This window comes from Solanum dulcamara, chromosome 6 (assembly GCF_947179165.1).
Source record: "Solanum dulcamara chromosome 6, daSolDulc1.2, whole genome shotgun sequence".
NCBI classification, from domain to species: Eukaryota; Viridiplantae; Streptophyta; class Magnoliopsida; order Solanales; family Solanaceae; genus Solanum; species Solanum dulcamara.
Window position 1 is genome coordinate 79,938,049 of NC_077242.1, and position 27,355 is coordinate 79,965,403.

The window sequence follows — 27,355 nt, forward strand, 5'->3', positions numbered from 1 at the left end:
GGAAATGAATAGCACTTAAATAATAAGGGTAAAATAAGTACAAAAAGGGTAAATTATATCTTGATTTTTTGAACTTTGACAAGTAAAATTGGACATCTATTTTTAATATAGTGGGCTAATAAATATAGATTAAGAGAGCAAATATAATTTATCAATGATCATGGTTCATTCTAAACAGTGCAAATAAAATGAAGATAGATCTTTCTAACAAGGTGTTTATTCATTGCAATTTCATTACAATAGAGAGCAAATAAAGCACAATAATCCTAGACTAGGGGAAAAGGCTAAAATAAGCAGAACAAAAAGAGACACAAAAGAGTGATTGCTGCAACCTAGGAAGCAATCCAACATGCATCACACTCAAATATGGAGGTACCTAATTGAGATAATACTAAGATGTAAAAAGGAACTTGGAGCGGGTCCATCTTGATCTGTAGAGTTTCCTCTTCAAAAAATCGCCTTCTATTAACTAATTCATAATGGTCCGATGAAATTGCCAACCATCATGGCACCCAAATTCGCAGCCATCAAAACACACAACCAGCCAGGGTCGTGCATTGCATACTGTGGAGAAATCGTTTCTTTTATTGACTAACAGAGTACCTCCAACACCAAGCCAGCGCAAACCACGGTAAGAAGACTTGTGCATAACTAGCATTATCAGATCACCAGACAGACTTCGACAGTTAAAAAGATCAAGTCTTTGCAGTAGACTACCCTTGTAATTTGGTCTATCCACCAACCTCTTCACTGCAGCATCAGTCACATGAAAGCAGTACCTTAGACATAAATCAGTTAATGCTTTAGCAGCAGATGCAATGGTAAATATAGCTGCACCAGTTATTCCGGGAATGTGACCGACATCCAACAATGATAACGTCTTGCAAATTTTCCCCTCAGCACGAAATAAACGCTCAATTCCCTTGTCAGTTACTCTCTTACAGCCTCTGATGCACAGCTGTGTAATGGGTAAGTTTCCAATACCAAGCAAAGCAAGACCCATATCAGTGATATCAGCTTCTGCTAAGTTTAGTTTTGTGAGTGTAGTAACACTTGATATGTAGAAGAGACAGGGGTCTGCAATGCTTTTGCACCCACTTGTGTCAAGTACCTCCAACTTACTAAATGAGGACAAATCCTCCAAAGCTTCACTAGTTAGAAGCCTGCACGATAACAACCTTAATTCAATTAAGGACCTTGCAACTCCTATCATATTATGAAACGCCAAGTCTGATAATAAAGGCGAAGTCAACACTTCAAATTTCTTCAGATCCCGGCATGAGTACAGAACTGACGAAAACCCAGCTTCAGTAACCTTTGCGAACCCACCAAGTTTCACTGATTCCAACCTTCGACAACCCTCAGAAAGAAGGAACATGCCCATATTGTCCACTCTCTTAAATGAAGTGGGACAATTCATACTACTTCGAACAATTGCGAGGGTAATTAGGAGCTTGCAGAACTGCAGAGACTGTAGTCCAATGTTGGTCAAGTCCAGTAGCGGTGGATCCATAAAAGGTCTGTCTTCAAGATCCAGCTCTACCAAAAGAGGAAGAGAATACACAACTGTCATGAGAAGATTATCTGATATAACGTCCAAGACAAGAGATAAGCTTTGCAAGTTGAACCAAGGGATATCCCTGATCTTATCTAACCAATGGACAAATTCCTGTCCCTCCGTTTGCTGTAACTTCAATTTTTTTAAACTCTTGGGCAGAAATAGTTCAAGAGGTCGTAGATCAAATATATCAAAGTAGTTCCCTCGGATTTTTATGGATAGCGACTGCAGGAAAGGAAAAGTTCATAAAATAGACACTCTAAAGGAATAACTCTCTGTTTTAAGAGTAATAAGGTTGAAGATGCACTAGGAACAATTGAAGAAGAAAGAGAGGAGAAGTATGTGAAAGATGAGAATACTTTACCTCTAACAAGGACAACTTTTGGAGCATTTCTGTAAGTTCCTTTTTGAAAACTTGTGGTGCTTCACACCCGGCAAATTCAATAAGCAGGGACCTGATTCAGAAAAAGGAAAAGAGGAAAGAAGAAAACATACATTGGAAACAAATCCAGGGATAAATGACAGAGTATGAAAGCAACATATTGTTGGTGTAACCACAATTGACTTAATTATCTGGACTGTTCCATCTTCTGAAAGTGGACATATAGAGTGAAATTAAAGAATGCCAAGCACAAAAGCTAACGCAGTTGACAGTTTTCTATACCCAAACAGCCTAAAGAAATTCAGATACCATCAAGGGTCAACAAAGAAAAAATTCAAATTCAGCAGATAGATGAATTGGTTCACAAATTAACAAATCTGCTTCAGATATATCGGGGAAAAAAATACAAATCAGCTTCAGCAAGTTAAAATGTAATGGCTCAAGGGAACTATGAGAACTAAATAAAATTCATTTATGCAGAGAGAATTTCAGGATAATAACAGTCTGAAAATCCATCAATGGAGGCGATTGACGCCTTCTAAGCCCTGATAAAATGATTGCAACCACTTGTAAAGCTCTTAACATCAAAGATGTGAAACCATAAACCAATGAAGCATTTCATAATAAAAACCAATATATATCAATTGTTGAAAGTAGCAAAAATGAAGTTTGACATGGGAGAATACCTTAAGTTGGGGCATCTTTCTCCAATTGCACTAAGAATGTGGTAAGACAGAGAGGAACATTTGAGCAAACTCAAGTCTTCAATATGTTCACCAAGAATATTGAAAATGGAGGTGTCATTCTTCATTTGGAGGCAATCAATAGTTAAACTCTTGGCTCGTTGGACCGTACACACGACATGTTTTAGAGTCTCTTCATCCAGATAAAATCCCTGTAAATCAAAGATACTAGTATTAAAACTTCATCCCAGAAGTAGAAATTGCATTAGCGAAACTAAAGATGGTCAAATGAACAGTCAATTACACATCAATCCCAATCTATACACATTCTCCATATGCATTTTACTCTATTCAATAATCATAAGATTCATCAGAAATAGGTCAATCCAAATCAACCAGCAATTAACTCAAAATAATTCTCGCTGCCAAAGCAATCTTAAGATACTCAATCAATCAATCAACTACATCTCAATCCTAAATTAAATGATCTCCTGTACATAAGTCCTGGAGTTCTAATCCACTCTATTCACACTCATTTCATTTCGTAATAATCAATCAAGTATACAAATCTAACAAAAGATTTAGATAATCGAGGTACAGCATATTTCACTTAACATCAAATCGATAGAATTGAATTGAAATTATTATTTTTGTTAACTGTGGTGTCTAAGCTAGCTTGCATGCACTCAACTAATTTCATGCAATACCTGTCACCTCCGAACAGCAACAGCATACAAGTAACTCTATACACGAAATCACCTATTGTTTTTGTTAATTTGCTAAATTAACTCCTTTTTATCTACTACATCAATAAAATTAGGGCATTCAATTAGGAAAATAAAATTGACGTACGGAAAGATCGAGAGACGATAGAGAAGGGAGAAGTTGTGCGACGGCGGAATTGAAAGTCGGAGAGACACAAGCGGCGGTGCAAAGAGATCCCAAATCCAATTTTTCCAATATACGACTTATTATATGGTCTGGAAATTTATCCATTGACGGCTCAAAATCGCCATTGGAGCTTCCTCCTCCTCCTCCATCTCCGGTATGGTGTTCCTTGGAAGCTCCGGCCATGGATGAAACATATACCAAAACCTAATTCCTCAATTTCCTGCCATTTTTCCAGCAAAAAAAATACCAAAAAATCGATCAATTCATAATTTGCATTTGCTGAAAACAATTCATAAATTTCCCCATTTTCCATGGCGAATCAACAACAACATTATACACAGCGTAATTTGACAAGTGAAATCGAAAACGTATAGTGCGCATACAATTTTTAACATACCTTGATTCAAGTAAATCATATAATACTAAAAAATAGTATAAGAAAAAATACAGTAAATCAGTAAAAATTAGTGTAGAAAAAAATAATACTAGTAGTAATAAATACCACTATGAATAATCTATATATAATATAAAGTTAAATTTAGATAAAGTGATGTGACACTTCTCTAAGGCATTCATATTTATCTTTTTCCCTTTTTTGACATTTTTTTCTATTTTTTCTTATTTTTTAATTAAAGAATTAATCATATTTATTTTCTCCGTCACTTTAGCTTGTGAATTATAACAAGAAAGGAGAATATGAAGACAAAAAAAAAATCATTCTCAAGTCTTTCTTTTCATTTTTATGTATTTGGTTGTGTTTTCTTAATTTTAGAATATATTTATTTATATATTTGTTATCCTCCTCCTAGCTAGTATATATATGATCAAAAAAATCTTCACGACAATCATACTAAGGTGCTGAATCACAGACAAAATAAAATAAAATAAACATATAAAGCAATGGAGCCATCATAGTATTTTTTAATTCATCTTAAACGAATGATGACAATTTGATTATTTACCCATTTGAGTGGTGATATTTTTAATGTATCATTTTGTGTGGTTGGTCGAAAAGTCAATTTTCGTCTAACACTAATTTAATAATTATAAAGTGTAGCGATTATAATATTTGTTAGATCTCAAGAGATTATGATTTTGAATTGTTAGAACTCTCAATTTTCATTTTTATTTTGTAGATGTGTTGTATAGTTTAAATTTCTTTCCCCTTTTTGATATAATTATTTTTGAATTGGTATAATGAAATAGAAATATTATAAATATCATACACTCGATTTTTATTTTTATTTTACAGATGTGTTGTATAGTTTAAATTTCTTTTCCTTTTTTGATATAATTATTTTTGAATTGGTATATTGGAATAGAAATATTATAAATATCACACATAGTGCAATATCATATTAACAATTGTATATTTCTCTTGTGTTTTATGTTAGTATAATTAAATAATTTATTTTTTTGGCCCTCTGACCTTTTTTCCCGTGAATAGCTTGATTTATGTGCGTCTTAATCATGGCCACTAATCGACCGATCACAATGGTCAGCGGCATTCATTCAGTTGTCCTGTTCAGATGGATGAGACAGTTTCCACTTGAAGCATGCTTCAAGTCTAGCTTTGAGACATTTACTGCAACCGGAACCTTCATTCCTTATTGTTGCAATTCCATGCTAGCAAGTTAGTTTCATGTCGACTTGCAGAACAATCACATCAATATACACGAACTAAACTAAAGGCTCTGGAACATAGTATACGCCTTATTCATAATTATGTTTTTAAAAAATCTTTAAGTAGTAGCATATGAGGAGGACTTTGATATAAATTTAGGAAACAAAACATGGTGGTGGATCTACTTGCAAAGGAAGGCCTAGAAGAAAATTTTTTGAAGCATAATAAAAAATTATTTTTGCTAGAGATTTTTTTGCTTTGGCTTGTAATAGAATTATAGCTACACCTACTGACAACAAAATGAGAGTAAGGCTTTCTCCACGAGAGAATAGATTGACTACTTGGAGAGGGGGCCTTTGCTGCACTAGTGTGCCACAGAAGTCATGGGTGATCATTGGTCCGATGCCGCTAATGTAGCAGCTTGTCGAGCATTTGACAAACTCACACCATCCATTTCAAATAGCTAGTTGCTTCTTTGCCATGCGCTTTGCTTCGCTTTATTTTTTAGAAGGAAGAGACCAAATGAGAGTGAAAGGATGCATGGGATGAAGTTGCCACCGTGAACTAAGGCACTTCCCGAATAGATTCTTTTCTCTTCCCCGGACAGCGAACAAAGGATTTCAGGGCTGGGATCACGAACGGAAATCTAAATAGAAAAGAAGGCTAAGGTCGAGACAACACTACTTTTTTAGTTCTCACGATCCAATTTTTATTATGAAGCATAATTTATATAATTATCTTATTTCAACCAAAAAAATTCTGATGATCAATTTTATATTTATTTTTCTCGTAGAGAAAATTTGTTTATTCTTTTATGTATGTAAGATTTTATTTTTGTAACTATTCTTTTCTTGGTTGAAATTTATTTATAATTTTATTTTTTTCCTTTTTATTACATTATGAATGTAAGAGGATATATTTATTTATTTATTTATTTATTTATTTATTTTTTTTGGGGGGGGGGCCCTTTCGCAAATAATCACTCAAAAATATCTTAATCATCCTCCATAATTTGCAAATTACAATTCATAGCTATGGTTATAGCAACGTTTGTGTAATTCGCACAACATTTGTATAATTCGCTATACAATTCGCAGTTTTTGTATAACGTTTGTATATTTCACTGTACAGTTCATGCAAAATATTTGTATAATTCGCTATAAAATTTATAATGTTTGTATATTTCGCTATACAATTTGATTCGCGCACAAAGTTTGTATCAATCGTGCGAATTATACAAAACTCAACTGTATAATCGTGTCGTTCGCGCGAATTATACAAAACACAAATTGTAATTACAGTTAAATATTTGTCTCGAGCCATAATTAATTTAAATTCTAGTTATATTAGTTAATTAATTAGTATATATTTGCTTATCTGCGTAATTTTCCCCTTTTTTTGTATGTCTTAACTACATAAATATAAAAATCTGTCTATATATTATTTAATTGTGATTTATGCAGCCATGTAACACATCTTTTGCAGTCAAATCATTTATCTTTTTTATTATTATTATTTAATGTCCTCTCTTATTTTTTTGGTTCAAATTTATTTTTACAAAAAAAATTTAATGCATAATAATTAATGTATTTAATGTCTAATAAACATTATTCATAACTCCTATTTGTTTCATTTTCATAAATTTTAAAAATATTTATTTAATGTGTAAAAGACTATAGTAAACATATGTAATAATAAAGCCACAATGTAAAAGTTCAAAAGTCTTTTTTATAACAAATCCGTGTATGCATAGAGGATCGTACTCGTACAAAAGATATAGAAAATTAAAACAAAAAATAATATTTTCAACTTAATACAGTAGATTATTATTTCAAAATATAACCTCTAATTATTTCATTTACTTCACCACTCATATATTCTAATATTTTATTTTATTGTGTACGTATGAAAGATTTGTACGTTAAAATAAATAAATAAATAATTTATTTTACATATTAAAGAAAAATGAATGAACTATCATATCCAGAATGAAGACAAAGATCTATATTATATTTTCTGTCACTAATCTAAATATAAATATTACATAATATTTCATTTAAATTAAGAAATTATATATATATATATATGCGGATAGCTTTACTAGTTTAATATTAATAGTAAACATTTAGATTTGACTTCTGATTAATGAACACTTGATGAATTATACTTGTGGTAGATGGGAACATTTAAAAACAGTTTAATAGAGAAAAATCATTGTATGAAATTTAAAGCTACTCACAAGTACTTTGAGTTCACTTTATTATGTGTTTTTATTAAAGGGGAAATTTGAAGATTATTTTTCGTTGGATCAACATCGCCATGTTTTTCCTTATTCAGCAGTACAATCATAACATATTAATGTAATTTTATAGATATATATTCATGTGCAAATCAATATAGATTGTTTAAACTCAGATCTGTTAAAACGAATAACCTAATCAAATGTATCTCCGAGATTCATTAAGTTCATCCAACTACAAATTAGTAACAAATAACAAAAAAAGATTAAAAGAAAATTCAACATATTAGAAGAGATAACAACAACACAAAAACATACTCTGTATAACTTCACAAGTAAAACGTGAAAAGTTAAGATATATGTAGATTTTATATCTACCTTTGTGGAGCGGAGAGATTATTTCAGAAGAATTTTATATTTCAATCTACAAAATAATACCTCGTATATATAGGCGTTACTTCAAGAACTAATTAACATGTTAGATTACAAAGGGGGTCATTCACATGAGTGCCCTTCTTTTAAATGATCTTCGATTTTTGTCCTTCAAATTAATGGTCTTATATGAGTTTTTAGAGAATGATTTAGTTAGTCACTTTAGAAACTCACCTCCACATTAAAAAAGTTTCAAAAATAAATAAGTTGGTGTAATAGTGCATTTTCTTGGTTATATTCCCTAAAAGAATAAAAAAATATACTATTTTATACATCCTTATGCTGAATACACTATTTAGCATGAGCATTTAAATTTGTTAAATCATATATTACGAAAAGAAATGAAGTAGTGGTGAGAAAATTAAATTTGAAGATGCGCAACTCTTCAACCCATTGGGCTCGGGTTACATCATTTCAATCCTTTTATTACCCAATTGCTTAGGATGGGTTCAGCCCATTTTAACCCATCTCTATTATTAGTTTGTAACTCAATCTGTTTAATCTTGGACGAGTTATATATTCTTGGGCTGAATTTATCACTTCTAAGATGTAATAATGTTGCAAAAAATCCAGGCCCAACTAATTTCCAGAATTGAAGTCCAAATTATTGCTATTATTTTAGTTTCAGAACTACTCATGTGCGAAAAACTGTAATCGTGACAACTATAATGAACATGAATCTCATTCACATGTCTAAACGATGAACAAACATTTAAATGTGAGAGCATAGGATCACTCAATGAATGAACTAGCTCAAAGGAGTGAGGGGTCAAGATTCATGAACCATGCTTTCAGAGAAGTGATGGTCTAAATGTTATCTGAAATATAAAAATAATTGTCTAAATTATGCGATGATAAACCGAATAGTATTCGTATCAGAAAGTCCAATTGAATAGTTGTTTCACCCAATTATTTACGTGTCAGCTAATAATTTTTCATTCTTATTTGGTAGGGTATAAGAAGTCAAGAGCAAAAAAAATATATATATATAAAGTAAAAGTCACGAGTTAGTTGGTTATTTAGACCAAAGATTAGAAAGAGAAAAAAAAGAGTAGAGAAAAAGAGGGATAGTTATAGTCTAATTTCCATATTCATATTACTTTAAGAGTTAACAGTGAATTAAAGGCAATAATGTGTTGGCCACCACTATACTTGTCTTTTTCTTTTAACCCCAATTATGATCTTCCTTAAATATTACTTCATCCGTCCAACTTTACTTATTTATTATATTATGTTGAGGTGTCCAATAATTCTTGTCTAGTTATCCAGTTTATAAAATCAATGAATAATTTATCATTTTATGTCTATTTTATCATTGATATCCATATAATTGAGAGTTTTTGTTAGACATTTCTAAAGGTAAATTGATTACATAAAACGTATATTCTCTTTTAATTAGACACAATAACTTCAATTGGATCATAGTACAACTTATTAAAGCTAATGCACATAATTATCCTATTAAATTTTCTAAAGAGTACAATAATCCAACTAACTTCAATATTCACTAAAAATTGGACACGTGTACAGTCTAATTTGGATTTTAGAAAGAAAATTTAAAAGTATAATTTGGAGCCTTTTGAAAACTAAATGGTCGGAAAGTCAAATGTTTGGCAAAAATGGGCCCACAGCCACTCGTGCACGACTGCCGTGATGCTTATTGGGCCCAGGCCCTTCATTTTTCAAGGAATTAGGTGGCCCTATTGTACTTACGGGCCTACTTCCCCAAAATTGGGATTTATGGGCCCATTTACCCAATTAATTATTTAATTAAAATTAATTTCCTCCCATTAAAATGGTTTTTTTTTGTCTCGATTTCAACTAATTCAAATACGAATCACACAAGGTTCATCAAATATAAAAGCACGTCCGAGTGTAATTTTTTCATCTCCTTTTCATGACTCAAACTCAATATATTAAATGAACAATAGAGAGATCTTCCTGATCCATACTATAATCTTTTATGATTGATTTTTTTCATTTTCATAATAAATTCAAATCATCTAGTAAAGGATGGAGCGACTTTATTCATTTTACCATGATTCTTGATGATTGATATCATCTCATACAACCCATTGCAATATTCGAATTTTTTCATTCTCATGACTCGAATTTAAAATACCTAATTAAATGTTGATGGTTGATTTAAAATGGTTAGTGAAACTCTTCCTTTATAAATTTCCAATTTATTAGATGAATTTTGTTCTATTTGATGGAGCATCATTTATCCGATAAATATAATCTTTGTTTCTCTCCTTACTAGTATTGTTTTTCTTTCGGCTAGTACAAGACTTAAAGCCTATACTAGGATAATGGATACATTTTATTTGGATACATTTTAATAAGTACTCCATTTCAATTCAAATGTCTTACTTTTTTTATCGATCCTAAAAGAATGTTGTTTTTTAAAAAAAATATATATATTTAGTAAGTTTTTTAATTTTAATATGCAAATTTAAGATTATAAAATTTAAAGGACTACACATATTTTTAATTTAAAATCATATAATTCAAAAAAAAATGTTTTTTTTAAAAATTCATGTCCAATTAAATTAAAATACTTTTAAATTAAAACAAACTAGGGAATATAAGTATAAAAAAGACGGTCAAAAAATCAGCCAGGTTTCTTTGCGAGGATTCCGGTGTGTCATAGTGCAACAAATTATATTCAATTAATACTACTACTATATTTTTTAAAAACTTTCTTTTTATATTGTTTAATTAATAATCACACCAAACAGATTGCCTCAAGAATTTCCCCAATGTGGGAGTAATCTTAGGATTGGGAAGCGAGATGAAAGAAGCAGTGGATAATCTGCTTCTTTGGAATGCTATCAAATATTGTTGAGTTTTTTTTATTTAATGACAGTAGGTTTTGAGTCAGTTTGGACGTACATAGATTAATTTAATTATGTAGCGATTACTTTTTTTTATATTAATTTATATGATAGTGTTTGAATTTTGAGAGTCATACAAAAAATTATCGTGATTGATTGTTCTAATTTGTAGTACTTTTTATGTGATTTTTAAACATGTAAAAAAAATAAATTAAAAAACCTTATGTCCAAATAGACAATCAAAATAAAGAAGTTTGACTCTCGAAATTCAAATTACATCATATAAATTGAGACAAAGGAAATATTTTTTATCGGGTACAAGTTTCGAGTAACTTTGGTCACCAAGATTTATACTCTTTGCTGATATTCGAACATGAAACCTTTTATTGTCGCTAGTGTTTCAATCAATTTGTGTGTATCTCGATTAATTCACTAAAGAATATGCTACTTTCTAGTAACATAAATACATAGTAATTTTGTCCATTAAAACTTGAACAAATAGAAAAAAAATCACATAACATATTTTTGACTTTGCTAAATTTCAAATTTCAAAAATATCATAATTCTCTTTTATTTTAGTGATAACTAGACCACATAGTTAAAAAAAGACATAATACATAAATAAGCCCTTTAACTTGGCCTCATTTCATATTTATGCTCTTCAATTTTGGATATGCACAAGTAGACACTTAAACTTGTATAAAATTGAACAAGTAGACACACATGTCCTACGTGGCACAATACACGTAAGACGCCACGTAAGACACAAAATTTTCATGTAGGACGAATGTGTCTATTTGTTCAAATTTTGGATAGTTAAAGTGTCTATTTATACATTAGTAAAATTAGATATCATAATTGTTAGCTAAAGCCAATTTAATAGTCATATTTATGTATTATGCCTTAAAAACAGTAGTTGTTGAGTCTGTATAGAGTGATATTGACAATTTTTGGCATTATGTAATGAGGGGAATCGAATCTAGTAATAACAAAGGGCAAAAGGAGGAGTATAAGACAGGAGAATTGGATTCAACTTTGTGGTCCTTTATTTTCACTCGTGTGGTGGGCATATACACTGACAAAACTGTTCCCTCAACCACAATTGATAATTTGGACACTCTCTAGATTTTAAATTCCTCAAAAAAAACAAAAAAAATATTCTCCATATGATATATAATTTGAAATATGGTATAATTATTTTGTGCAAGATGAGCGTGTACGACGCACAAGTAGTATTCATTGAGGTTAAAATGAGATGATATGGCTTGAAATGGTTCGATCATGTCTTACATTGATTCTTAAATATACTAATTTATAAGTATAAAAACAATATAACTAGTGAAGATATTAAGAAAGGTTGACTTAGACCTAATATCACGAAACTTATCTTAATCTTTTGAAATCTATGAAGAAGTATAGATTTAGGTCGCTCAACGATTAAGACTCCACCTAGACAGTTGTCTTGAGTTTGTTAAATAAGAGGAGTCTTCGTAGACAACTCCCTTTTCTTCCAACAACAAATTAGAAAATTATCCTTCTTCTCTCTCCGATTCTTAAAAAATTTAAATAAAGATTTCTTCTCCAAATTAAAAGCATTAAAACAATATAGTAATAAGGTGTGAATCATAGATTGTAATTCTTCAATATAATTTATTTTTATATACATATAGTTACATTAATTGAAAACTGAACAAATATGATAAATTCTATAAATTATGTGTTTGATTTGATTTTTCACTGTTCAAACCTGGTGGAAATGGTAAAAATATTGTGGATAAACTAAACAGTAAAGAGGCCTTGAGAAGAAGAAAAAAAAAAAGATATGTTAATTGTGCCCCCTATGCATCAAACCCTAGGTCCCGCGCCCCGTGCCTCATGTCATTTTTTATTTTGTTGAATATATAATATAGTATATATAATATATTATATACTTTTTTTTCCAAGAAATATTCTGCACTATGCTGCTCTACTTACTTTTTAATTACTCTCTCGTATATTTACTATTTGATCATTTAATTACTCTTTATGTTGTTATTCTATATTTTAATGATAATATAGCTTTAAAATAAGTTTAAATATAACATATTTCCTGTGCAAATAAATCAAAAACACACATTTTGATTAGTTAAACATTAAATATGTTAAGTCATTTTCTCTATTGTCAAGTGGTAGAATGTTTACAATTTTTAAACCGTTAAAATTTGGCATTCTTTAACACAAGTTACTGTGTGTTCGCAGGTCGGTTTGGATCGGTTATTGATTAAAATTAAAATTAGATAAATTTAATTAGTTTAAAATTATTAAAATCAAACCTAATCCAATAAAATATATATCCATCAGTTTGGTTGTTATCGATTTCGATTTGGTTCGGTTATTCAGTTATTAACAATACACACACAAAAAAAACATTCATTCAAAAGAGAGAAAAAAGACAATAATTTATTTAAAAAAATTATTCGTGCTATTTTGGATCTTATAATTCTTATATCAGAACTTTAACTATGATTAACATTCTTCTTATATTATTAACTAATTCAATGTACTAAACAACATAAATTTATTGAATAATACATAAACTAATGATATGATTGTACAAATAAAAAACGCATCATACCTTACTATTTTAAATTAATGTGCTGCATTTTTTGCATAAAAAATATTCATAAAAAATAATATATTATGTATATGTAACTATAAAAAATATGTATATAATTTGTCGGTTCGGTTAGGTTATTTCTTTGATTGTTTTGAATAAAATAGAAGATTATCGATTTTTAAAAATATAAAACCAAATCAAATAAAAAAATCAATTTGTTTGATTGATTTGATTTGATTTTTCGGTTCGAACCGATTTTTATACAAATCATGAACACCCCCTACTAAGCACAATATCAAATAGTATTTAAGTTGGATAGGAAATTACGACGAAATTTACACTTAACATCTTATGGATCTTGAAGATGAAGTAAGATTGAAGGCAAGTACATTGACTCTTGACTCATTATTTAGGACTTAGAAATATCATGTTTAGTAAGTACTACTTAATTATCTAATTATTCTTTTGCAATGTTGGACATATTAATACGTATTAAATTTTAGAGTACAATTAGGTGTAGAAATTTGATACATTTTTTTTAAAAATTTGTTCGTCTTAGACGAATGAAACTTGTGTGTTTGATAACTATATTGCTTTTACTTTTTATTATCATTAATTAAAACCATATTTAATTATGAGCATTGAAAGTAGCCAATTAATTAAGACTGGATTAGACTTCCAAAATCAAATCAAATAAGATTCACTTAAAATTAAATAAGTGGCAAAATATCTAAATCTCATTCAAAATTTGACACCGATTATGTATTAGTTGTTCATTTGATCTATTCTTCCATAAATTAAGTGAAGAGAACTCGAAAATTTAGCTTCCAAATAAGGTATTTTTAATCGTGAATTATCACATAATCATATATAGTGCTTCAGCTTAGTATACACTACATATTTTAATGTACACGACATAATCAATACTTATGGTATGACTTAGTGATTGATGAAGTACATATAGAAGTATAAAGTCTGAAACATAAACTTCAGTAGAAGCAAAAATATTGAATAATTTCTTTCTATTTATTCAAATATAGATAAATAAAATTATTATCAATATACATATACAATAACAAATACCTAGTAAAATTATTTAATTGTGTACATATAAGTTGACACAAACGCCGGAGTTAATGGCAAAAAAGGTTGATGTTATATTGTATTATATATATATATATATATATATTTTTTTTTTTTTTTATTTTTTTTTTTTTTTTTAAATAAAGAGCATACAAGCAGAGTGAAAAGTCATTTAAAGTTCCCTCCTCATAGTCATATATAGGGTGTATCATGCCTATTAGAGGCATCGATATATTTTTTTTTTTTTTGGTAAATATTGTTTTCTTTTATTCATTTGTAAAAGAGGTAAAAGATAATTTTGGGTACCATTTACCCTACACACATATTGTATTATATTGATTATGAAGACAAAAGATGTGAAAGAGATGAAGATAATGAAAGGAAATTAAAGAGGGGAGTTGCCTCTCGTGCACTCAAAAACTTTCTAACAACTACACACACCAACTATGAAATTTACTACACAAAATAAGAACACACTTTTTTCCATATATATTTTCTATGCATTGAAAATGCTCCCTTTAATTATTAATACAAATTCTTCACAGACGTAGCTGCCCCGCAACCAACTCCCACACGTTCATCCAAAAAAAGGTTTGTGATTTTTTCAAAATGTTGAGTGATTTTTTAGAAGAGTTGTGATTATTTCAAATGGTTGTTACTTTTTTGATGGATTATAATTTTTTTAAAGGATTGTGATTTTTTTAAAAGTGTTGTGATTTTTTTGAAAAATTGTGACTTTTTCAGTAAGTTGTTACTTTTTTAAAAGGATATAACTTTTCTAACAAGGCACAATAAACTCTTGTTCATACTACTCTTTATTGGCTATAAATAGAGAATTTCCTCTCATTTCTAAACATGCTTCCTTAAAAGCATGAACTTTCTAACTTGAATATTAAATTACTACTATTTAACAACCCCAACTAACACCCCCTAACTTGAATGTTAAATTACTATAATACCCTCCAACTAAAAACACTCAATTTAGTATATTTATTTATAATATTTAAAAGTAGGTACCTTTTCATATGAAGACTTATGACTTTTTTGAAGGATTGTAACAATTCTAATAAAGCACAATAAGCACATGTTCATACTATCATTTGTTGGCTATAAATGAAATTTTTATTCTTTTGTCTTTGTTTATTATTGTTACTATTATTTTTAAATATTTTTTCACCTCTAGTTTTTTTGGGGGGTGGGGGTGGGGGAAAAATTTGCAGTTATGACAAACCTTTGAAACATAATTACTCCATATGAGTATAGTTTTCCTAATAACTTATAATGGGAAACATAAAATTTGTCATTATACAAATGTTGTAGCGAATTATACAAAAGTTGTAGCGAATTATACAAACGTTATATCCACAAATTATTTGTATACCAAAATATACAAACACTGGTATACATATGTATTTGTATATCTCGAAAAGCGAGATTGAGAGATGAGGAAGAGAGAGACGAGCGAGTGGTGAATTATATATGTATATTTGCCAGAAAAATTATATAATAATAATTGATATATATATATAATTGTATATCTCGCAAGCGAAATTTGTAATACTGCGTAAATAAATAGCTATATTTGCTGCGAGCCGTAATTCATTTTAAGCTATACCCTAAATGCGTAATATAGTAGTAAGACTTGCTATATGGCGTAATTTTTCCTTTTGTGTGTGTGTCTTCTCTCTATGAGACTTTTTAACTAAATTTTCCATAAAAAAATTGTATTTTTATTTGGGCTAAAAAAATTGATATCCATTTATATAAGATGTTAGACACATAATTGATATCCATTTATATAAGATGTTTAATGAGCAAAATTCAATATAAATTCATCATTAGTCTTAATTGATACTGAATAATGGAAACAAAAGGTTTGACAACACCTATCAATTATTTAGTATTTATATTATAGGATTTCATTAAGTTACATAACTACTAATTAATCTTTAAATTGCCTATATTCATCAGAAATGTGAAAAGTTTTGCATGTTATTAACCAATATCATTCTTATTATTAGTGCAAACCAAATGTATGCTGGAAAGCAATATGTTAAAGAAAAAAATCAGCTTGCAATAAAATGATTTTATTCAAAAGTTAAGCAATAAAATGACCATATACATCTCAAAAGTTTTTTACGTACTAATCATATGTTATTGACTGGTCACTTTGTAACTTACAGATGAATATGGTCATTTCATGACTCTTTAGCTTGCAATTAAGTTAGGAGGTGAAAAGGTTGGGAACATATTTTGATTAATTAATATTTACTTATTAGCTATTTTATAATATTTTTAATTAAGTAAAAGGGTAAAATAGTAATTCAACTTTAAAGTTAATATATATGTTTATATATCTGTTTTGGAATTTCACTGCGTTATTGTTATATATATATATATATATATATATATGATGCTTTAGTTGGTAGTGGTGGACATGAAGAGACAATAGAAGTCTCATATTGATGTAAGGTTAGGCAATTAAGCTTCTTATATATCAATTCTCACTTAATTTCTCAAATTAAGTCAAGTCAAGATTTATTAGAAAAGGAGACAAGCGACCCATTTCTTCAACCAAGGTGAGCACTTAACCATATTTGTCTTTTGTGTCCACCCCACCAAAGCAAAAGGTAGGGTCCACCACACCCTAATTAAAGTGATTAAGCAAAAGAAAGAAAAAAAAGAATCAAATCCCAAGTTTGACTGGACCCAAATATGAGAAAAAGCAGCATATTTCTTATCAAAAAATAAAATAAAATAGACTATAGAGAGTCGTGAGGTGCCGGTTGTTGAATGTAAAAAAGGAAAAAAGACCACTAAAGTATGTTCTTGACGAGATATTTTGAATAGGAGTTGTGTATCTAAAATTTATAGTAGGAACTGCAATCTTCAAATAGAATCTTATTCGACGTAAATTTAAATTAATTAAATTTCAATAGAAATATCAACTATCAAAAAAAAAAGCAAAGAGAAATAGCAAACTCCACACAAAAAAGTGCAAATTCTATTCATTCATGTTTACCACTACAGTATTTCCCCTTCATTTTCTTTCTACTTTAAAACATTCTAGTTGAGTTTTTCAGAAACTTTGTTGTACCTTGTATTGATGTTTATGTTTTCGTACACATTTTTTCATGAACTTCCTGTGAACAGACGACAATTCTGAACATAGTACTCTACCCCCAACCCCAACCCCCACCTCAAGAAACCTCTTCTTCACTACTGGGGTACTGTTGTTTGTACAAGCAAAACACCTGCAGCAGCTTACCATCTATCTGTCTATTGTCATTCCAAAAATCCCCTCTTTTTAACAAACTCAAGATTGTGACTTGAAAAATACCCATCAATAACCTGGTAAAGTTTTTGTCTTTTCATTCATTTCTTGATTTTTCCACCATCTCTGAAGTTTTTTGTTCACTGTGTTTGGTTTTTCATCTTTAGTGGGCAGGTTTTCTTGAAGATGTGGAGATTGTAGGATGGAGGGGCCATATTCGTTTCTTTATGCAGTTGGTTGGTGGTGTTTCTTTTCAGCAAGATGAGCTACAAAAGATTCTAAAGAAGTGATTTTTATGCACTTGGTGGTGTTTTTTTTTCAGCAAGATGAATGATAAAAGATGCCAAGAATATTTTTCACCAAATGGGGTGCTGAAAAATTTTGTCTTTATCATAATACTTCTGAGTTGTAGTTTTTTTGTGGTGGTGTCAAATGCAAGAAAACTTGCTGAAATTGATCAAGTAGGGAGGTTAATAGCTTTCAAGAAGTCCTCTGTTGAATTTGATCCAAATGGATTCTTGAATGAATGGACTTTATCTTCTTCTAGTCCTTGCACTTGGAATGGGATTTCATGTTCAAATGGTCAAGTTGTTGAGCTCAATCTCTCTAGTGTTGGGCTTAGTGGTCCACTTCACCTCACTGATCTCATGGCTTTGCCTACTTTGCTCAGAGTCAATTTCAATGGAAACCATTTCTATGGCGATCTTTCCTCAATAGCTAGTTCTTGTAGCTTTGAGTTTCTTGATTTATCAGCTAACAATATCTCTGAGGTTCTTGTATTAGAGCCTTTGTTGAAGTCTTGTGATAAAATTAAGTACCTAAATGTCTCTGGGAATTCAATTCCAGGGGTTGTTCTAAAGTTTGGACCTTCACTGTTGCAGCTTGACTTATCAAATAACACCATTTCAGATTTTGGCATTTTAAGTTATGCACTATCCAATTGCCAGAATTTGAATCTGCTTAATTTCTCCTCAAATAAGCTTGCTGGCAAGTTAAAAGGCTCCATTTCTTCTTGCAAGAGTCTATCTGTTCTTGATCTTTCGCGTAATAACTTAACTGGAGAAGTCAATGATCTTGATTTTGGTACTTGTCAAAACCTCACTGTCCTAAATTTGTCTTTCAACAACCTTACCTCAACTGAGTTTCCACCCTCTTTGGCAAATTGCCAGAGCCTCAATACACTGAACATTGGCCACAATTCGATACGAATGGAGATTCCTGGTGAGTTATTGGTGAAGTTGAAGAGTTTGAAGCAATTGGTGCTAGCCCACAATCAGTTTTTAGATAAAATTCCATCAGAATTGGGACAGAGTTGCAGCACACTTGAGGAGCTTGATCTTTCTGGAAATCGATTGACTGGTGAACTTCCTTCAACTTTTAAATCCTGCTCCTCACTTTTCAGTCTCAATCTTGGTAACAATGAGCTATCGGGTGATTTCTTGAATACTGTTATCAGTTCATTGACAAATCTTAGATATCTTTACTTGCCATTCAATAACATAACTGGTTATGTACCAAGGTCTTTGGTATACTGTACAAAACTTCAGGTGCTCGACCTCAGTTCCAACGTGTTTATTGGGAATGTACCTTCTGAGTTCTGTTTAGCTGCCTCGGGATTTCCACTGGAGACGATGCTGTTAGCCAGTAATTATCTTACTGGAACGGTGCCTAAACAGCTCGGACAATGTAGGAACCTCAGGAAGATTGATCTCAGCTTCAATAACTTGACTGGTTCGATCCCAATGGAGATTTGGAACCTTCCAAATCTTTCGGAATTGGTAATGTGGGCTAATAATCTGACAGGTGAAGTTCCTGAAGGCATTTGCATCAATGGAGGAAACCTTCAAACTCTCATTCTCAATAACAATTTCCTCTCAGGGTCACTTCCACAGTCCATTGTCAATTGTACTAACTTGGTTTGGGTTTCGTTGTCCAGCAATCAACTGTCTGGAGAGATACCACAAGGAATTGGGAATCTTGCAAATCTTGCTATCCTTCAGTTGGGTAATAACTCACTTACTGGACCGATACCTCGGGGATTAGGTTTGTGCAGGAACTTGATATGGCTTGATTTGAATAGCAATGCTCTAACAGGTTCAATCCCTCTTGAGCTTGCTAATCAAGCTGGCCTTGTTAATCCGGGAATGGTTTCTGGAAAACAGTTTGCTTTTGTAAGAAATGAGGGTGGAACTGAATGCAGGGGTGCTGGTGGACTGGTTGAGTTCGAAGGTATCCGTGAAGAGAGGCTTGCGATTCTTCCTATGGTTCACTTCTGTCCATCAACTAGGATCTATTCTGGCAGGACGATGTACACCTTCACGAGCAATGGGAGTATGATTTACCTTGATCTTTCCTACAATTCTTTATCAGGAGTTATTCCAGATAATTTAGGTTCGTTGAGCTTCCTTCAGGTGCTGAATTTGGGACACAACAATTTCTTGGGAACCATTCCGTCCAACTTTGGAGGTCTCAAGATAGTTGGAGTTCTTGATTTGTCACATAACAGCCTACGGGGATTCATTCCACCCTCGTTAGGAGGCCTTTCGTTTCTAAGTGATCTTGATGTTTCAAACAACAACCTGTCGGGAACGATTCCTTCTGGTGGACAGCTGACTACATTTCCAGCTTCAAGATATGAAAACAATTCAGGCCTTTGTGGCGTCCCTCTTCCTCCTTGTGGCTCGGGAAATGGACACCATTCATCGAGTATTTTTTACCATCATAGGAATAAGAAGCCTACAACTATAGGAATGGTGGTTGGTATTATGGTCTCTTTTGTATGTATTATCCTACTTGTTATTGCCCTTTATAGGATTAAAAAGACTCAAACTGAGGAGGAGAAGAGAGATAAATACATTGATAGCCTTCCAACTTCTGGCAGTAGCAGCTGGAAACTATCAACTGTTCCCGAGCCTCTAAGCATTAATGTGGCAACATTTGAAAAACCATTGAGGAAGCTAACCTTTGGTCATCTTCTAGAAGCGACCAATGGGTTCAGCTCTGAAAGCATGATTGGTTCTGGAGGTTTTGGTGAAGTCTACAAGGCTCAGCTGAGAGATGGCAGTACTGTTGCGATCAAGAAGCTTGTGCACGTAACAGGTCAAGGAGACAGAGAATTCATGGCTGAAATGGAGACTATTGGAAAAATCAAACATAGAAACCTTGTCCCTTTGTTGGGATACTGCAAGATTGGGGAGGAAAGGCTTCTCGTATACGAATACATGAAATGGGGAAGTCTTGAATCTGTTCTTCATGATGGAGAGAAAGGAGGGATGTTTCTTGATTGGCCAGCTAGAAAGAAAATCGCGATAGGATCAGCAAGAGGATTAGCATTTCTTCACCACAGCTGCCTACCACACATAATTCATCGCGATATGAAGTCCAGTAATGTACTTTTAGACGAAAACTTTGAGGCACGGGTTTCTGATTTTGGAATGGCAAGACTGGTAAATGCTCTGGATACTCATTTAAGTGTGAGTACACTTGCTGGTACTCCAGGTTATGTTCCTCCAGAGTACTACCAAAGTTTCAGGTGCACCGCAAAAGGGGACGTGTACAGTTATGGTGTCATATTGTTGGAGCTTCTTTCGGGGAAGAGGCCAATAGATCCCCGTGTATTCGGTGATGATAACAATCTTGTTGGATGGGCAAAGCAACTTCATAACGAGAAACGAAGTCACGAGATTCTCGATCCTGAGCTAATAACAAATCTATCTGGTGATTCTGAACTCTACCATTACTTAAAAGTTGCGTTCGAATGCCTTGATGAGAAATCTTACAAAAGGCCAACAATGATACAAGTGATGACCAAGTTTAAAGAATTACAAACTGATTCAGAAAGCGATATTCTTGATGGCATTTCAGTGAAAGGTTCTATACTCGAGGAATCGCAAGAAAGGGAACCGTAAATCAATGTTGTTTTGATCTTTTTGTGGTTAGAATTCTGTTCTTGTTTTTTTGGATTGCCTCATGGATAGTAGTAGAAACTTTTATCTTGAATGGTGGTTCTGTACCACTGAGATTGATAAGAGTTTGTACTTCAGATTTTGCTTACTGTGTAAATATTAGAACATGACGATGAATCGGATATGTGAAAATGTTTTTAATTAATGTTCCAATGAATTTTCCTTTTCCTATTCTGTTTTCCATTACAAAGTTTTGCATATAGAACATTGATAAATCATTAAAATTTGACATTATCATTTTCTGTATCAACATTGTCTTTTGTCATAAATTCATGCAGGGTGTTGTGTTATATACTCCAAAAAATACTCATCATCTTTGGAGGATCCAACACAAGTACGACAACATTTTTGAAGGATCAAAGCAACATAGTAGTAACTCCTAACCAACTGATATGTAGTCAAAGCTCAGATTTTGAACCTTTTAAGCTACTCATCTTAATTCTCATGTTTAACCTATGTATCAAGATTTTGTTTTCTGTTGGGGGGGAAACAGCATACAGATATAGCAAATGACTAACCAAGAAGCCCTTTTAGATGTCTATCAAAATGCAAACTAAAGTCAACTTGTCTACCTATAACAACCATCCTCTAACAAGGGGAGTTCTTAGTAGTTAGTTAAGTTATTGTCATGTGACCAAGACGCCACGAGTTAGAGTTGTGAAAACAGCCTCTTAGAGAAATCTTGTATTTAATAGAGCTTAGTGGTCCGATCCTTCCTCGGACCTCGCGCAATATGGAAGGATCTTAGTGTACTGGCTGCACTTTTTCTTATCCACTATAATAACATTCACCGTAATGGCCAAGTTTTCTTTGAAATTTTCATGTTATGTTAAATAATGTTCTGTTTAACAACAATTCATTATATCAACTAAAAAATATTCAGACAAACAACGATGTTATGGAAAATTTAATTGTATTTGAATTGTAATTTGTCAAAATATATATTTTTTTTGTACTGCCACTTTCTTAAACTTCAAGAAAATGACTTTTGGTTTTGTACAAAGACTAGTAATTCTGCTTTTTCTGGTTCTTCTTTGGACAACTTAGGATAAGCTGCTTTTTACAGCTCATGAAATTGCTTATCCTTTTTGTGTAATCATAACAAATAAAGTCATAAAACGCCGTCAATCGTGGTTATGATCAAGATTTTGATTCGATTTTTTGTTTGTTTATACCCACATGATTCTTTCTCTAGAATCAATCAAGATAATTATAACCAAGAGGCGGATACACAGTTAATTGTACAAATTCGTCCTAATTTAATAACTTTAATCTATATTTTTTTTATATATATATTTATTGCGAAATGCACGAAATATGTACATATATAATAACATGTAAAGCCGATAGGATAAATAATTTAGAAATTTTGTGGCAAGCAAGTGGTCGTTAAAAACTCGTAAATTTCAATTTGGGGAATTAGCCCCTCTATTTACAACAACCTTCTTTTTGTTTTGTTATTAAGGCTAGAGCTATAAGTCTATCTACGGGTTCTAAAGAACTCATTAATTTTTATTCTAACTCTATATTTATAGTTAAAAGTTCACTTTATATATATATTACTTTTTTAAAATTCAAATAGGCAAGTTCACTTTATATATATTACTTTTTTAAAATTCAAATAGGCAGGTATAGATTCTATCCCTTTCAATACGGTGGATGGATTATCCTTTGGAGTAAGTTACTGACTTTACTAGGTTTTTGTAGCTTATTTGACTTAAGAGGAATGTAGTTCCATGATTTTGGAACATAACATTTTTAAAATGAATATTATCAGATAAAATATAAATTCAATATAATAGATTTATCTATATGGCATTAAACATCCAAAAAAGCCCCTCATTCGTATAATAGATTTATATTCATATACTTTTTGAGGCTCGTTTTATAAATATTCTCAAATAATAAAGCCAAACTTTATATCTTTTTCTATTTTATTTCGTAGACAACTTTGATCTCAATGGATTCGCGATCCCAAGTTGATGAAACTTTTAAAGTAATTTGAAAAGAAGTAAAAATGTTAATACATAAATTCTAGTCTATTTGTTGCAATTTCACATTGTATCAAAATGAAGCAAATGTCAAATCTCATTAAAGGTATGCCTCTTCTTTTTTTTCCTCATCTTTTTATTTAGGTCCACCCCTTTCCTCAAAAGAATTTAAATTAATACAAAAATAATAACTCCGTTTTAGTCTCAAAAATCTAGCGTTGATCGTATGAATCTCCGCTTCTTTATTTAAGATCATTTCAAATCATCATATTAGTAAGGTAAAAGTAAAAAATAAATTAAATATACATATAACTCCGATTGCATGAGCTTGCTCATATTACTGGTCCAAACCCAAAGAAAGAAGAATTCTGATAAGCTGAGAACCAACTAAACATTTCAATTCATGATGAACTTAACCGACCACATTAAGGTTATCAAAATATCACATGGCTAGGCCCCAATTTCCAACAACAAAAAAAACAAGCTAAGAAATTTGAAAAGATTTAGAGAAGAAAATGTTGGGAGGAAAATTGATCAAAGCTATAATAACACATGAGTATCATTACAATTGCAAATTGGTGGTCCTAAAGGAGTTTCATAGATGGTGATCATTAGCTAATTGACACTAAAAAGCTCCAGTAGTGGTGTAATTCATTCTATTTTGTCCTAAAATAGTGATAAAAAGCTTTGATTTGCCCTATCAATTATACAAGATTTGACTTTACCTTTCTCTTACTTTTACGTTAATTGATTGAATCATAACTATATCTAGTCACGTAAGTTACTCTTCGAATTTCACTTTTATCTTTTAACACAAATTTCTCAATGGAAATTTTAAAAAAAATAGATTGAGAGAGAAAAGAAAAATAAAAGAAGGAATTTGAATCACATCTTTTCAGGATAATGTGTAAGAATGATATCTATTGGCTCGTCGACATTAATCAATAAGTTCGAAACATTCCAATATAGTTAACCTGCTCAATTAGCTACAAGTTCTATTTCATAAATAAACATTACTTACCTTGTTAAATTATTCACAAGTCAATACAATTAAAACTCACGCACGACAAACAATATATACTATCTCTGTTATCTGTAACTTTTTGAAATGCCTTTAAACTCTTGCCTCATAGGCAAAATTAACTTATGCTCACATTTATTACAACTAGAGCGTATAATCGATAGGAAATAGGCGCCATATATTAAAGACTTTGTTAAATAGGACCATAAATTCAAGACCACCCTTTATAGTATCCTTTTTCTGCAAGACCGGCCCAATCTGAAGATGTTCATCTTTCGGCTTACTATCTTTGACATGTATTGTGCAAAGTGGGCCTTGATAAACCGGCCCATTAGAAAAATGTGAAGCTTCAAATTCTTCCTTTCAACAAAAATAAAAACAAAAATCATTTGTTTAAATATTTAATAAAAACTCATAAAATCTAATTAAGTTATGTTATATCAAAATAACTAACAAGTAGGCAGGAAACTGTACAAATAAATGAACGTTTGACAATTCATTCAAGAAAGAAAAAGAGACAAAAATATGTAACTAACTCATTTTGAATACTAGGGCTTTTTATTTTATAAAAGATTTATCCCGTAAATTTTTAATGGGTACCTTGGACTAATTGATAACTAAGGTTATTTAATTGAGGGATAAATTTAGATAACTTATTTAATTAATGGGTTAAAGTGATAATTTATTTAATACCCTATACCATTTTATTTATTAAGATAAGTTAGTAGGATTTATGACTTTTAACACACAATTAATTAAGAAAAGAAAAAGGAGCCAAGCCCTAGCAGACGAACAGTGGAGGCGAACATTGCACTTCTGCACGTAAACAAACGAAAATTTCCCACTACTATTACATTATTTTATATAGCTAATTATGTATATAGAATATAAGACATTCTATTATTATTATTATGAAGGGGAGCCTTGGAGTAACTGGTAAAGTTGCTGCCATGTGACCAGGAGGTCACGGGTTCAAGCCTGGAAACAGCCTCTGGCAGAAATGCAAGGTAAGGCTGCGTACAATAGACCCTTGTGGTCGGGCCCTTCCCCGGACTCTGCGCATAGCGGAAGCTTTAGTGCACCGGGCTGCCCTTTTAGTGCATTTAGAAGTTATGGCCTTATTAATGTTGTTGCTGTGCGTGGGAAAATAAAATTTTGGAGATGGCCTTATTAATGTTGTTGCTGTGCGTGGGAAAATAAAATTTTGGAGATGAATTTTTAAGGAGTGGTTACTAAGTAATGATTACAATGTATAGGTAATGATGGGACAATGATTGGTAAGGGATGCAGTGGTAGTGAATGTGAAACTAATGCACTGTTAAGGATTGGGTTCATTCGTTCCTTTGTGGTTAGAGTTGCAGATGATGTATTTAGCTTCAATCGTGGATTTTATTGTCACTTTATGATTTAAGTTTTCAATATATTGGTTTATTGGTTTATGTAAATAAATAATAGGTGTATTGTATTATATGAATATAATTAGATTTATGTTATTGGAAGAAACTGAGGCTTAACCCTTAGCTTGAGATAGAGGAAATTAATTATAGATTTAGGTGAATTTTTGGGTCTAAGCTAGACATATACTAATATGGATATATACGGACTCATGTACTTATGAATATTATATATTTGATAGATTGAAAATATTTCGAGGCATCAAAGTAAGGAAAGACACCGGTGGATTAGCTTGCTTGGATTCGATTATTCGATTGAGGTAGGTTATGGTTTTATTCTACATCATAGATAGACTCTTAATAGTGATTGATATTCATGGAGTAATATGTGTGAAGTTTACTACGCATTTAATTGTTGTGGTTTGGATGGTTGATATGTTATTGTGATTGGTCTAAAATCCCGAGGCCATGAAATCCATAATCTTGAACTTGCCTTATCAAAAATGGTGCCTTGAATAAAGAAGGCTTGATGAAATATTGTTAATGAAGGGGAATATAATCATAAGGAATGATAAATTAATTATATTTGGATCGGGTGTCACGTTCCGACACGGTATATTTGGATCGGGTGTCACGTTCCGACACGGTATATTTGGATCGGGTGTCACGTTCCGGCACGGTAATATTAAAGGGAAATAAATTAAAATTACTTAATGCTACCCAATCTCCAAAAACTCATATTTCAAAGAGTGTGGTGTGGAGGCTTGAGTCCTCATGTGTGATCTTGATATTGTTGACCGGTTATGTAATTGTTCGTTGGTTGTCACCTGTTAAGTGTTGTTGTTGATTTCCCAGTATTATTTTATGTATATTGATTTCTATTTTGAGTCGACCGATGATACCTACTCAGTACATGTTGTCCTGTACTGACCCCTACTTGTATCTTTTCTTGTTTTATTTTGTGGAGTGCAGCGAGTGTTCCACAGACTTCGACTCGACCTCAACTCTAGTCAGTCTCAAGATCATCGGATTTCAGGGTGAGCTATCCTTCTAGCTCGTGATGGATTCTCTTAGTCATGACATGATGTCCTTAGTGTTCGGACATGAACTATGTCACTTATTTTATTTTAGTGTTTGACATTCTGGACTTAGTATTTTAGAATTATATGTCCTTGATGTGATGACTTTCAGATTTTGGGGAAAAATGTATTTATTTGAGTTTCCGCATTATTGTTATTAGTTGGGTTTGTATCGTTGGTTCTCCCACCCAGGAGGTTAAGTGTGGGTGCCACTCACGGCCCATTTGGGGTCGTGACAAAATACCCCTCAACAACAGAAAACCAATTATTTTTGCATTCCGTTCGATTTTGACCCCAAATATATTT

The 27,355-nt window shown here is 31.6% G+C and overlaps 2 protein-coding genes across 2 annotated transcripts; one reads left to right on the forward strand and one right to left on the reverse strand.

Moving 5' to 3' along the window:
• Nucleotides 1–201: 201 nt before the first annotated feature.
• LOC129891692 (F-box protein At-B) lies at nucleotides 202–3,995 on the reverse strand. The gene is made up of 5 exons (XM_055967137.1): nucleotides 3,912–3,995; nucleotides 3,476–3,734; nucleotides 2,627–2,835; nucleotides 1,923–2,013; nucleotides 202–1,783 (listed from the first exon to the last, which is right to left on the reverse strand). The coding sequence occupies exons 2-5, from the start codon at nucleotides 3,695–3,697 to the stop codon at nucleotides 470–472; spliced, it is 1,836 nt and encodes a 611-aa protein (XP_055823112.1). The 5' UTR covers nucleotides 3,698–3,734; nucleotides 3,912–3,995; the 3' UTR covers nucleotides 202–469.
• A 13,276-nt stretch (nucleotides 3,996–17,271) lies between these two features.
• On the forward strand, nucleotides 17,272–21,705 carry LOC129891693 (receptor-like protein kinase BRI1-like 3). Its single transcript, XM_055967138.1, has 2 exons — nucleotides 17,272–17,679; nucleotides 17,767–21,705. The coding sequence occupies exon 2, from the start codon at nucleotides 17,926–17,928 to the stop codon at nucleotides 21,505–21,507; it is 3,582 nt and encodes a 1,193-aa protein (XP_055823113.1). The 5' UTR covers nucleotides 17,272–17,679; nucleotides 17,767–17,925; the 3' UTR covers nucleotides 21,508–21,705.
• Nucleotides 21,706–27,355: the final 5,650 nt, after the last annotated feature.